Source organism: Cryptotermes secundus, unplaced genomic scaffold (genome assembly GCF_002891405.2).
Source record: "Cryptotermes secundus unplaced genomic scaffold, Csec_1.0 scaffold441, whole genome shotgun sequence".
In the NCBI taxonomy this organism is placed as follows: Eukaryota; Metazoa; Arthropoda; class Insecta; order Blattodea; family Kalotermitidae; genus Cryptotermes; species Cryptotermes secundus.
The window spans coordinates 1,529,998-1,544,359 of record NW_019727400.1 but is presented as its reverse complement, the minus strand read 5'-3'; the positions used below and the strand labels follow the sequence as shown (position 1 = coordinate 1,544,359).

The 14,362-nt window shown below is 41.3% G+C and overlaps 1 protein-coding gene across 1 annotated transcript; it reads left to right on the top strand.

The window, feature by feature from the left end:
• Positions 1-713: 713 nt before the first annotated feature.
• LOC111864690 lies at positions 714-13,422 on the top strand. Its single transcript, XM_023852121.2, has 2 exons — positions 714-1,277; positions 12,672-13,422. Exons 1-2 carry the CDS (start codon positions 776-778, stop codon positions 13,004-13,006), a joined length of 837 nt encoding a protein of 278 aa, XP_023707889.1. The 5' UTR covers positions 714-775; the 3' UTR covers positions 13,007-13,422.
• The last annotated feature ends 940 nt before the right edge of the window (positions 13,423-14,362 follow it).

Below are 14,362 nucleotides of genomic sequence, written 5' to 3'. Positions count from 1 at the left end.
TTTATGATCTAAGAAGTATATAATAAACTGAGGCACATATTTCTCGCCTCTCAGAGCTACTATAGGCTCTGAAATTACATCACCGGAGCGGGCTAACGTTAAGAGACACCTCTAGACTTCCATTCTAGGGGTGCTGATTTGGATGTTGGGACGAACACCGGATGTCCTGAGGTTTTTCTTGGTTCTCCTCAGTCCTTCCAGGATACTATCGCGATTAGGACACGATCGCTTACTTCCAAATCCTTTCCAATTCGTCATTCATTACATATTCTACCATTTGATTCCATATAATTTAGACATACAGTATAACCTACAAGCACCGATATACGGATATTCAAACATGTGCACACTCACGTACTCATAATATCGTGAGGAGCCCATCCTCCGCATAGACGAGTCATGCGGGGCGCACAGCTCGCTGCAGACCTCACAGCCTTGCGGTAGCATCGCTGAGAATCGCGGATGGAAGGTCAAGAGGCAAGGTCAAACTCGAGACACAATTTATGGAGAATAAGGAGAATGGGAGAGAGATGGAATGAAAGATCACACGGCGAACAGAGATAAAATATACGGTAAAGAGATGGTTTGTCGTTAGGGGGACGGGATATGGTATTACAGCGCAGTGGGGGAGGAGGAGATGATGCTCCTCCAATACAATTCTATATAAATGTGCTGAGTTGTTTCGGCAAAAGTATAGTAGTGCGGAAGAGCTGATCTCAGCCTGTGTTGGTCATACTGTGCCTTGTGCCTAATAGAAAAGTGTCTTCTCATAAGCATGACTTCGAGAAGAATATCTGTGTTTTCGTTGGCGACGCTCATCATCATGGCAGGCGTCGTCAGGCCTGAAGACGACGTTAAAATAAATATAAGTGGCAACGATTCTGTCGCCTCAGGACTCCGGTTTTTCGTAAGGTTGTATGACGATTGCAGTAAAAAGGACGGTCTATCACCGTGTTTAAAAATGAAGGCGATTACATTTCTTGATCGTGCGATGAGGACTCTAGAAATTCCACTGACGGAGTCGCTGGTTCTTGTTCAGACTGGTGCAGCTACAGAGAAAAGTTCTGTCCCTCGGGACCAGCAGCAGGAACCTGTTGGTAGATCCCTGACGGAGACAGAACTTGAAGCTTCGTTGCCGGTTGATAGCTACGAGGCAAAGGATTTGCAGCTCAATAAAATTCTTCTCGACAGGGTTGCGCGTTTCTTCAATATTTACAAAGTTCAAATCGCCTTCCCGAAAATGGACACTTCAGACTTGAAGAGGAGTCTTGAAGAAGGTGTGTATCACCCAGTTTTACCGACAAAATTTTTTAATTATATATATAAATAATTTTTGATTCCGATAATTGACATGTATACAAAGCGCATCCAGACCAGCTTTTTGTTTCCAAAATATAGCATAACAAAATTTTAGTTTTTCAACAATAAGTAGGAAATAAACAGTTTTTTACTAAACCAAGCTTGCTGATCACAAAAATGGCAATCAATACATTGAAATGTATACAGCTTTTAGTTTTAATTGTTTACTTAAATGACAATATGATTTTCTAATGAAACATAACTTTTTTCATATTATCGCTGGCAAAAAATAACGCCAAGAATAAAACACAAAAATTGAAAAGAAAACGCGCTGTTCTGGCTAAAATTTCAATAGGCAGAAACGGGATGTGATGAAAAAAAAAGTCCAGATATGGAATCAGCATATCAGCATTAATATAAAAAGTTAAGTTTATTTTATGTTACTAGAATCTTCTTGCCTTCTGAAACACATATTGCCAGTTTTAGGGTAAAGCTTCCAGTGATTTTTATATTTGTCATGAAAAGTTAAAACAGTTCCGTCTAGTGTCACTGGTGAAGATTTATCTTACTTCACTTACGTATGCTCTTACATGTTTCGGTCTTCAGAGTCCTTCGACAATCTTTTGACACAATATTATTATGTCATTTATGAGTGTAAAGATATTTAATTCGCGGGCTCACAATGTCTCTATTACTAATTACAGAATATTTAAAACTGCGACATTCGGATTTTCATTAAAGTTCACAAAAAGCAAAAAAGAAATAAAGTTATTCCTGTAACAGGCCGTGGAGGCCCATACGGTTGTGAGATGTTGAGGTTCCTACATTGTCTCTAGACAATCGGCTCATAGATGGCGGTGAGGTTGTTAGCCTTACGCACCGGCCGCCCTTTACCCCCAGGAAGATTCCTGCTACTCATTTCTATTAGAGGCTGAGTCGACACCAGGGCCATAGTGCGGCTGGAAGGATTAGGTAAATTGAAAAATTACATCATCGGGATTCGATCCCGTGACTTTCCAGCTTGTAGCATAATGCCTCAAATACCAATTTCAATGAAAAATAATCAAGTGGTCCATAAGTTTAACGGCAGAGGACACAGGCACACAGAGGCGGCATTTTGGCGGTAGCGTAGTTGGTTGAGGCGCTATGCTACAAGCCGGAAGTTCGCGGGTTCAAGTCCCGATGGGGTCATTGGATTTTTTCAGTTGACCTAATCCTTCCGGCCGCACTATGGCCCTGGGGTTGAATCAGCCTCTAACAGAAATGAGTACCAGGAATTAATTAAATAATTTTCCTGGGGAGTAAAGCGCGGCCGGCGCGTAAAGCTGACAACCTTACCGCTATCTTTGAGCCGATTGTCTAGAAAATGTGGGAGCCTCAACGTCTCACAACCTTATGGGCCTTCACGGCCTGGTACAGGGATAGCTTTACTTATTTACTTAAACATTCTTTCTTTCATAAGAAAGAAACGCAGGACTGAGAATGTTGCGAGTACAAAGCGAACCAAGTGCAATAAAACAAAAGAGTAATGACTGCACTGGTGACAAGATAGTGATATGAGTGGACATGAAGAACTGGAAGACTATGTAAGGAACGTCCTATGCCGGCGATTTCAATAGTTGGAATATACAGAGCCAAATGGGGGGAAGTCAGGTGAATGCTGAAATTGGATGGATCAAGAAGGAAGCGGTCGTGGCCTAATCGAGGTACTATCACGGCATTTGCCTGGAAAGACTTAGGATAACCATGAATACTTTGGTCAGGTTAGATGCATAGGCAGAGAGTAGAACCGGTCTCTTCTAGAATAAAAATTATGCCGCTTAATTTAATAAAATATTAGAGGAGAAAATTCGTAGCCGGGACATCTCAGTCGGTGTAACAACTACGCTACGGGTTAGACAGCAGAGGTATCGAGGTTTGATTCCCGTAAGGGAAAGATAATTTTCTCCGGATAAATTCTGGGGCCTATCCATTATTCCATGTGAACCGGAGTGCTATTTCAACATGGATAAAGCTGTCGGAGCTTGAAGGCAACTATTCACCTCCATCTTGTTCTGAATTTAAGAACGCGTGGAGCTATATCTCCACTTCCAGATATGCCTCAATGGCGCGGTGCTTGAGTAATTAAGCACAAATTTAGCTTTACGCTTGTTACAGGAATATTGTGAGCCATGAATTTTGTCATTATTCCTAATTTCCATCCATATTTTTCTTATGAAACAAGAATAGGCCTGAAAATATGGAAGGAACAACCGGATGCGCCATGTTTAAGTCACGACCAGGCATCATGGCTGCCGTGAGTATCGCTGGCGGATATGGGTTCAAGTGCACGTTGAAACAGGTTGACTCCTCAAAGCACTCGTCTGTTTGTGCGTCTGAGCAGAATCAATTACATTCTCTTTAAAAGCAACTCTTGTCAGACTGTTTGCAGGGATTATTATTCATCTTGTGTTTACTAATGTCTTTGCCCCCAATGCATAATTGCAGTGTCATGTCCATCAGTCTGCCAATATGATTTATATCCTTAACAACGTAACTGATTACTAAAAAAAATAGGTACTTTAAGTCTATAACTTTAGACTGTTATTAGATCCACATTGGTGCACCGAGATAATTGGCACAAGCGGTGGTAATATTTTGGTCATTATCCGTCGTTTTATTTTATAAAGAACTTTTCGGAGACAGGACTGTGTCTCCGTCCTGAGCTAAAAGCCTGTTCAGAGCCCACTCGATAGAATTGAACTGTATCTCCGGACGGAGACAGGACTGTGTCTCCGTCCTGAGCTAAAAGCCTGTTCAGAGCCCACTCGATAGAGTTGAACTGTATCTCCGGACGGAGACAGAACTGTGTCTCCGTCCTGAGCTAAAAGCCTGTTCAGGGCCCACTCGATAGAGTTGAACTGTATCTCCGGACGGAGAGGGGACTGTGTCTCCGAAACGTTCTTTTTGAAATAAAAGACAAAACGATGAATAATATCTAAATGTTAACAGATGTATTAATATGCAGCTGTCACGGATTTTTTGGTAGAATTTATGATTTGTATTCAAGGAGGTGCCGATTCGAAATTCGATCGAGAAACCAATTATCCTCATTAAGTATCATAATTGTTTTCTTCGGTCTCTAGAGACAAATTCCAAGATAAATTAATCTACGTCGCTTACTCTAATATCCCTCCCAATTCAATATTCAATATCATTCAATCGTTCGAAGTTATACAATCGTGTTACTTGCAGCGCCATTTAATAAATAAAATACGAATAAAAACAAACTATCTCAGTCCATAGTCACATATTTTTCATGGATTTCAAATATAATTAACTTATTTATTGGGTGACGTGTTTTTAAAGGCACGACCTTATTGCTCTAATATCCCTCCCAATTCAATATTCATTATCATTCAATCGTTCGAAGTTATACAATCGTGTTACTTGCAGCGCCATTTAATAAATAAAATACGAATAAAAACAAACTATCTCAGTCCATAGTCACATATTTTTCATGGATTTCAAATATAATTAACTTATTTATTGGGTGACGTGTTTTTAAAGGCACGACCTCATTGCAGGGGGTGTATATCTATCAATCTCTCTTTGCACCCCATAAATTTTATGTTTGTCCCTCCAGAAGATATCAGAAGAGTTGATTAGCTTACAAAATGTGATGTTACGACGTGTAATATGGCAGAAGTATGCCGACGTTTCGGTGTTAATTTACTGACTCCATATTTAGGGTCTGATACGACAGAAATATCTAACCTTAATAATTTCAACCATTTCACCTGTGGACGGAAACAGATCCAGTTTCCGAAACGTCATATGTTCAGAATACCATTTAATGGTTAATTCCATAATTGCAGTAATCCAAACTTAACAACTGTGATCAGAACGATTGACAATTTCACTGTACTTGAAGACTATTTATAATTGAAGACTGCCATATACGAGACTAACTTAAATACCAACACAGAAGTTCGAACCAGGAAACTTCATAATACAAATCAACCAAAATACCGTCTGTATTAAGCTTCTTAGAGAGTCAGGATAGTTCAGTCGGTACAGCTACTACCTACTTGACGGCCGAGGAATCGATATTCGATTCCCGGCAGGGGAAAGATAAATTTATCTTCTCCATAGCGTTTAGACTGGCTCTGGTGTCTATCCAACCTCCTATCCAATGAGTAAGGGGACTTTTTCCTTTGGGTTAATGCGGGTGGAGCATAAAGCTGACCACACACCCCAGTCTACTACCGAGAATACCTGTTTCCCCACAGGTCTTTATGACGTGGTGCTCAACTAATTAAGAAGACAACTTTACCTAATTACTTCACTAAACATTCTTTGTTACTGGAATACTTCTCAGACACAAGGAGGTCACATACTTCTTGGGTAATATTTCACGTTGCTTCTATGCCCCAAGAGATGTATGCCTGCGTCTTCTGTTTCTTTGTAAAGGGTTAATTAAACGCAAGTTAAGTTTAAAAGCTCCTTTATCATTTAAACAGTTAAACTTCCTTTTAACGGTAAATCCAAAATCAGAATGAACACAATTGCTGGTGAATTGTTTTACTTCTTGGGAATGGGCACATGAAAGCATTCTGGCGATGCTAACTTCCGGCATATTCCCATATTCTTTTCTTATAGTCTCATCATCATCATCACAGTCACCTAACTGTCTCTCTCATAATAGAAACCAAAGGTTACATCACTGAGGAACCTAAGCTTTTGTTTTGCGTCTTGGCGAGTCGCTGATTTAAACGGAGCTGATTCCATGCAGCCACACAACTGATTCATGCTTCGCTGACACACACCAAAATCGCTCCTGGAAGGGAGAAGTACTACAGAAACCCGAATTTAGACACGATCAGTAGTCAATCACACCTTCACACAAGAGCTCAATAAGAAAATAAAGCTATCCCTGCAACAGGCCGTGGAGGCCCATAGAGTTGTGAGACATCGAGGCTACCACATTTTCTGGACAGTCGGCTCATAGATGGCGGTGAGGTTGTCAGCCTTATGCGCCGGCCGCCCTTTACCTCCAGGGAGATTCCTGGCACTCATTTCTGTTAGAAGATGAGTACGTTTTAAAGAATCCTCTTTGCAATTTTGTTATCCTTAGTCGTTCATATAGGCCTATTGGATATACGAATCTCTTGTATGAAGTTACATGCAGGCCTACTGGATATATGAATCTCTTGTATGAAGTTACATGTAGGCCTACTGGATATATGAATCTCTTGTATGAAGTTACTAAAGTACTTATAAGATCAGTGCTATCTTATGCCTCTGAGACCTGGCCACTGTCAAGATCGGATGAAAGACTGATAAATATATTTGAAAGGAGGATCCTGATATATAGCTTTGGACCAGTGGAAGAAAATGGAATATGGAGGAAGAGGTAAAACGATGAGCTATACAAACTATTTAATGAACCAGACATTATTGGATTTATAAAGGTGAAAAGGCTTGAATGGGCTGGACACATAATACGTGCCAGCGAGAATAGAACCATCAAGAAAATGCTTAATACTAAACCAGAAGGAAATAGGAGAGTGGGAAAACCAAGGTTAAGATAGGAAGAATGTGTGTGTGGCAGGACATAAGAATTTTGGGTGTAAAGAACTGGAGGAATGTAGCATCGAATGGAGAAGAATGGCGAGCAACCCTGAGGAAGGCCAGGGCTCACAAAGGGCTGTCGTGCCAGTGATGATGATGATGTATGAAGTTACATGCAGGCCTATATGAATCTCTTGTACGAAATTACATGCAGGCCTTTGAAGGTTATAACAGCAGGAAGCGTTCTGAGTTATGACTTGGTGTAGTCTGTAAGATGGGTACCATCGAGTCATACTGCTTCCATTCCTAGGGTAGATGTCGCCCTCAAAATAGGGGTTTTAGGCAGTTATACGTCCCCTGAAAATTTAGTATCCATCTACCGAAGACATGCGTTGTTTTTCACGAATTCAAATTGTTGCGCGAATTTACAAGCAGATCTCCCTTCACCTCATTTGCCGTGATCCAGTCTGGTTACCGCTTGAATTCGTTTATTCCTCTGTATGTCTCTTAATATTCCCATTCTTAATGCCTGTTGCAAGTTCATCGTTTTTACGTTCAGATATCCCCTTGTTTCGCTCCTGAAATATCTTCTATCTTCACGTTTTACATACTTGTCACGGATCCTACAAGCAATTTGCTCTCCTCCTTCTGGCCATTCATTTTTATTGCTTCTCTTTCAAGCCACAGTTTCTACAGCTTCTAGACTCTCTGCACTAACTATGCCACAATTAGCTTCTCAAGAAGGACTCTGATTCATGGAGCTGTGGGGCACGCGGTAGCGTAGTTGGTTGGGACACTAAGCTACAAGCAGGAAGGTCATTGGATTTCTTCAATTGACCTAATCCTTCCAGCCGCAGTATGGCCCTTGGGTTGACTCAGCCTCTAACAGAAATGAGTACCAGGAATTTTCCTGGGGTAACTTTACCTCTTTACTCCGAACTGAGTAACAGATTTTGATCCTTGTGTTCATATTTCTCTATTTATATTTGACTTTCTCGCGACTGTAACTGCAAAAAAAAAAATTATAATGTGAAATGTGATGCCGTGTAGTCAGGTAGAAGTTCACCGACGTTTCGGAGGAAAATGATGCATCCATCTTCAAGTACAGAAATAAGCCATGCAACCAATTAGCAACATGTAGGCAGGAAGCAGAGCTCTAAAGATGAAGACTTACCTTCCTCCAAAATTTCGGTGACATTATACTGGACTACACGGAGTCACATATCAGGAGACTGTGTTCCATATTTTTCTCTGTTAACGTATGAATATTCGTAATAATGTCTGACAAATATTCTTAACACATTGTAGCATAGAAGTCAACTCAATATTCAAGTGTTAAAATCGTACTATGCAGGCAATACACGTCGTCTCCATTCTAAAGAAAAGTCGGTTTAGGGGATCTTATTTTAAGAATCTTGTGGTAGCTACAAACGCACCGAGTGGGAAAAAATACAGAGTTCTTATTAATATTGCAACAGGTGGTACATGGGCTTTAAAATTGTAAATATTGAAGTAAATATTCCCACGTGTGCTAGTAACCAACTGGCACTCAGCGTTCCTTTTTTCATCCCAAACAGGACAATAGTTAATACCCACGGTCACGTGTACTCAGTACGAAACGCCATTTGCAATCCACTTGACATACTTCTAACCACTCTTCGTCAAATGTTGATTGTCATCTTTATAAATTGTGTTACTCGCAACAGTTCAACCATCTGTTCCTTCCTTTATACTTAAATTCATAACTTAATGCTTCGCCATCACTTTTCAGTCCCACATTACCACTTGGTAGCACCAGAACTACAGGCGTTGAAACGAAAGTTATGAGATGAAAGTCTATGTACATCATTTTTTTTTGCTGGCTCTACAGCCTCCTTGGGCACTAGCCTCTGATTTTCAGTTTCATGATCATTTTACAGACGGTAGGATTCCTTGGACGGGTGATCAGCTCGTCGCAAGGTCTCTACCTAAACACAGGACAACATAAACACAGAATAAACACATACACATCGCAAATATCCATGCCTTATGTGGGACTAGAACCCAAGATCCCGGCTTCAGAGCGAACGAAGACAGTACATGCCTCAGACCGCTCGGCTACCGTGACTGGCAGTGTATAAGAATAATATATAAGAATTCAGTTCGTACCTCACAGGAAACAGATCCGAACCCACGATCCCGGCTTCAGAGCGAACGAAGACAGTACATGCCTCAGACCGCTCGGCTACCGTGACCGGCAGTGTATAAGAATAATATATAAGAATTCAGTTCATACCTCAGTGGAAGCAGATCCGAACCCACGATCCCGGCTTCCGAGCGAGCGAAGACAGTACATGACTTAGACCACTCGGCTACCGTGACCGGCGCTATATACACTAGGGTGGAAAATAAAAGAAACGAAAACGCCAAAAGAGTTAAGGAAGGACAGATACTGAACAATATTTCGAAATGTATAGCAAGTGTCACGTAACTTCGAACAAGGCCAAGAGTAACCTTGAATGCGCAGAAGAAAAATTCCAGACAAGGGGTGGAGGGTGTGAGAAGTGACAGGCGGCCAGTGGAAGAGCGAGTGTTAAGAACCTCCTCCCACCACAAGCCAAGCGCGGGATTTGACTAGGAATGCGGAGCCTTGTTCCAAGTTACGTGACACTGTCTGTAAAGCAAACTGGATTCAACGTGTCGACACAATGTGAAAAGAAACATAGAGTTCAGAAACTATTAAAACATTATAAGGAATAAACTTCTCTCGTTTGATTAAAATTATCGACGTTTCAGGGGACATCTCTGAGCCCATCATCAGGATCTGATGTGACATCAGATCCTGACGATGACATAAATGTGTCATCAATGTCACATCAGATCCTTATGATGGGGACATCAATGTGTCATCAATGTCACATCTGACCCTGATGATTGGGACATCAATGTATCATTAATGTCACATCTGACCCTGATGATTGGGACATGAATGGCACATTATATCCTGTGATGGGAACATCAATGTGTCTTCAATGTCACATCTGACCCTGATGATTGGGACATCAATGTATCATTAATGTCACATCTGACCCTGATGATTGGGACATGAATGGCACATTATATCCTGTGATGAGACATCAATGTGTCATCAATGTCATATCAGGTCCTGTGATGGGACATCAATGTGTCATTAATGTCACATCTGACCCTGATGATTGGGACAGAGATGGTCTTGAAACGTAGGAAATATTTAACTGACACGGTTGATAATCAAAGATTTTATTAACTTCATTTGCCGTGAAAGCTACAACTCTCACACTACGGATTATAAGGACAGAGGAACGGGAAAAACATCTGAACAGATTACTGGACAAATGGGGCTGGAACAGATCAAAATGACGATGACAACGTTGATGATAGCTTCAAATTACTAATATAATGGTAAATTCTTTATGAGTTGCATCCTGTTGTGTATCATTCAAAAGAGTATATTTGTATCTGTCAACATAGAAATTCAGTTGAAGTTAATCATGACATGTATCGACACCTATTGGGTCATCTTCAGGTGTATCTCTGTGTACTTAAAAGCTGAATTTTTGTTCAATATGGATCCACATTTTTCTTCATATTTGACTATATCATTAAGTGAATTCTGCTTAGCAGTTCCCCCTCTCCCAGCCTTGGTAATGCTATTCATGGATCTGCTACACAATCACACCCTGAAACAACACCGTCTTAACTTCAATGTCTAGAACAACAAACATTTGTCAGGCTGTAGAATTATAAGATTCAGCAGTGATAATAAGAAATCACGCCATTGGACAATATCTATCCACTTCCGAACTCAAAACTTTTCTTCTAAGACCAATCTTCATAGAAAAAAAAAGTCCATTCTCTTTGACTAGCCAAGATCTGGTGAGGATGTGATACTGTGCTGCCTGATCAGAATAATAGCTCAATTCGGGGGACTGTGGTAGATGAATAAGGAGCAACGGTAAAATTGTTTGGCAGGAAAAGGCCAATGAAACTAGGAAAATAAAACCCTATTCAGTGTCATTGGGAGCATGGGAAAACTTCACAATGTAAGTAACCGGGTCCTTCCTACGAAACTCACACAATAAATGCAATGATTCCCCGAGTTTTGAGACTCTCACGGCTATGTCTATGAAGATTACTGTTTTTCAGAGATGTAACGTCGTGCAGTCTGATAGTTATCGACGTTTCGGAAACATACTGATTTCATCTTCACAGTAGATGAGTAGTTTTCTTAGTTAACATGGTGTTCGATTACAGGAAGGCATTTCTCAACGTCACGTTTGTATAAAATTTGGGACTTCCCCTACTTCTTACGTTAAGGGTACAGGGAGCTACTGACAGGGGAGAAAGCGACAAGGAAGGGAACCCGACCACTTACTTCTGTCTAATTTTTTTCACTGGCTCTACAGCCCCTTTGGGCCCTGGCTTGTGATTTTCAGTTTCATGATCATGACCGGGATTAGCGGCCGTGGGGATCCGCTGCGCTGACCACGTGACAACCTCTATCCGCAAAAGTAGGCACTAACTTCGCCGACAAGCGGCGGTCGCTCAGTCGGCATAGTTCGTTTGCGGGCTACAGGCAACGAAGTTTGTTTTTTATCATTTTACAGACGGTAGGACTCCTTGGACGAGTGATCAGCTCGTCGTAAGGCATATACCTAGAGTACAACACAAACACAGAATAAACGCATACCAAACATCCGTGCCTTGTGTAGGATTCGAACAAACAATCCCGGCTTTCGAGCCTTAGACCGCTCGGCTACCGTGACTTCTGTCTAATGGAGAGATTAAACTGGAAGAATGTTAACATAATAGTTTATTTAGCGACACTTTTTATATCCCTCGCAATGGGAATGATAAACAGAGACTAATGTGGCCAATACAACTACCCCGGCCTCCTAAATATCAGGCAGAAGGACTAAAGACTCTATCGTGATGTTGGTAAGAATGATAGCAAGTTGCCTCCACGCCCCCTTATGACTATATCGCTTCGTGCTTAGGCACAGGGACACCCTTTATCCATTTCAGGATTAAGGTATTAGTACGAAGTGACGGGATTTTTCGTTGAGCGTTAAGGGCGTGGAGATAACGTAATTCACTCTCTTGAGCCAATTGTTCTGCTCTCTTACTTTCATCTTCTTGGATGCGATTCCGTGTAGTCTGGTACATGTCTGCCGAAGATTCTGAGATATGAGATGCCTCAGTTTTCGCCAAACAGTTAGGCATTACCATCCCAGAATATCAATATTTTGATACTCACTGTCGAGAAAACCTCAAACCTCAGGCCCTTTTCCTTATTATCCACAATCAACATCGCCTCTGTTTTCTATTTCTCATTAATAATTACCTTGATATTTTTTATCTCCTTATCCTCGAATGTTTGTTTCAACTTTTCTTTCTACTGTGTTCTCTGTCATTAATACTCGTAGTTTCCTTTACCCTCTTTGTCTTCTTTATCTCTTTCTTTCTCCTCTTAAGTTTTTTCAACATTTCTTTTTTATCTTCCCTTTCCCTGCTTCTCCTACAATTTCTTCTCCTTTACTTTTCCCACCTTCTGTTCCGTCTCCCTTTTCTTCTATCATCTTGCTTTTATTATTAATTTTTTCCCAACTTCTGAGGAGATGGGAGATTCGCCTAATGCATGAAGCGATGATGAGGATAATTTCTTCATCTGTTCCCTCCTCCTGTTCTACCTATCAATCCTAAATTCCTTCAGTGTCCGAAAGGCTCGTGACGAAGCAGTGCTCGTACATGGCAGTGGGATCAATTTCTATCCAGTTCAGCGAGAAATGTTTTTGTTGCAGGCCGTGGTAAGATGAAGAAGATGATGGGTATGATGATGATGGGTTTGGCGATGAAGACAGCCGCCCTAGTGCCCATCGCCATAGGCGGCCTGTTCCTCCTTGCCGGCAAGGCCCTCATCATCAGCAAAATAGCTCTGGTACTGTCACTCATAATCGCCCTGAAGAAGCTGCTGTCTCAGAAGCAAGGTGGCGGTGGGGGCCACCATCACGACTCCCACCACGGATGGCAGCCCAGTGGCGGCGGCGGCGGTGGCGGCTGGGACAGACGCTCACTGGATGATGACGTCGCGGCCCAAAACCTTGCATACCGCGGACAGATTTCCACGCAACAATGACGCAACCCCACACTTCGTTTTTATTTAATTTATAATATTAATTTATTGAATCATCCAACATATCTATTTATATTAAAATCAACTTGATCATTTTTTCACCCAAAACAATAGATACTCCATGTATATATTATGATAGTTTCTGGGTTATAAGTTGAGCACATATTTTAGAAGCAAAGTTTTCAGATAATAACCTGTTATACCTTCGTACTAGAAGATACACGCAGATTTCAGACACCATTTTCAAGGAAAAATTGTGTCTTATAAACGTAAATTCGTCAGTGTGCTTAACTAATTAAGCACTAAGCCACGAAGACGTAAGGAGGAGCAGGTGTATAGATAAATGTTTTCTGGACCGCCGTATTCGTTAGAGGCGAATGGTCAGCTTCACGCCCCGGCCGCTTTACCCCCGGTATCCATTGGATATGAGGCTGGGTGGGCCCCAGAGACGGTCTGGACGACATGGAGAAGGGAAAATTCTTGACCCTAGGACTCAAAGTCCGACCCCTCGGTCGTCCAGCCCGTAGCCAGTCGCTATACTGACTGCGCTATCCCAGCTCCCAAAATTGTGTCTTGTACTCCGCAAAATACAGTATCCTGATTTCATTGAGCACAGTACAAAACCACGGGCTCGACACCGAATAGGCACATTGATATCTGTCCCATTATCACCGCGTTCATATAGACTCTGGGCTCCACCCTAGGTGTACTCGGTGTGAAGTGGCCGGAGCGTAAAGCGCTCCTCCAACTACTACAATACATAATCTGTGGAACTGTACCTTCTCTCCCCTTATACGCCAACACGGCCCGATGCTTTGGCATAAGGACAGCTTCACCCACACAGAAGATGAAATGTTTTATATTCTACATGACCTGACGTTATGCCTTCTCAAAACACCATAAAGGTGTATATATCTGGAATCCATAAAATTCCTTCTTTAGGAAAATTACCCCCCCCTTTCATATGATTTCTTCATCAAAATTAATCTCTTATGAAAAATAATAATTGTAAAGAACCAGCCCAATCTTGCCCCACTGCAAGCCTGAAACAACTTGCAAATGTAGCTACAACTTTTCAAAACAGCGATACACAGAACAAGAAGACGCTGTTCATGCCAGCTGAAACGAATGGGGTCAGAATGTGGCCCAGCACTCTAGTACGTAAAACATATGTTATAATATTATGTATCTGTGACATGGATATTTCATATATAATATAATAAATGCAGTCATGTTATGTGTGAAAATAACTTACAGAGAGACGAGGTGCCATACATGGAATATAATTTGTATATTGCAAAGAAATAAGATACCTTTTTTTTTTGGAAATAAATAATTTTTAGGATGAAGAAAGCAGTC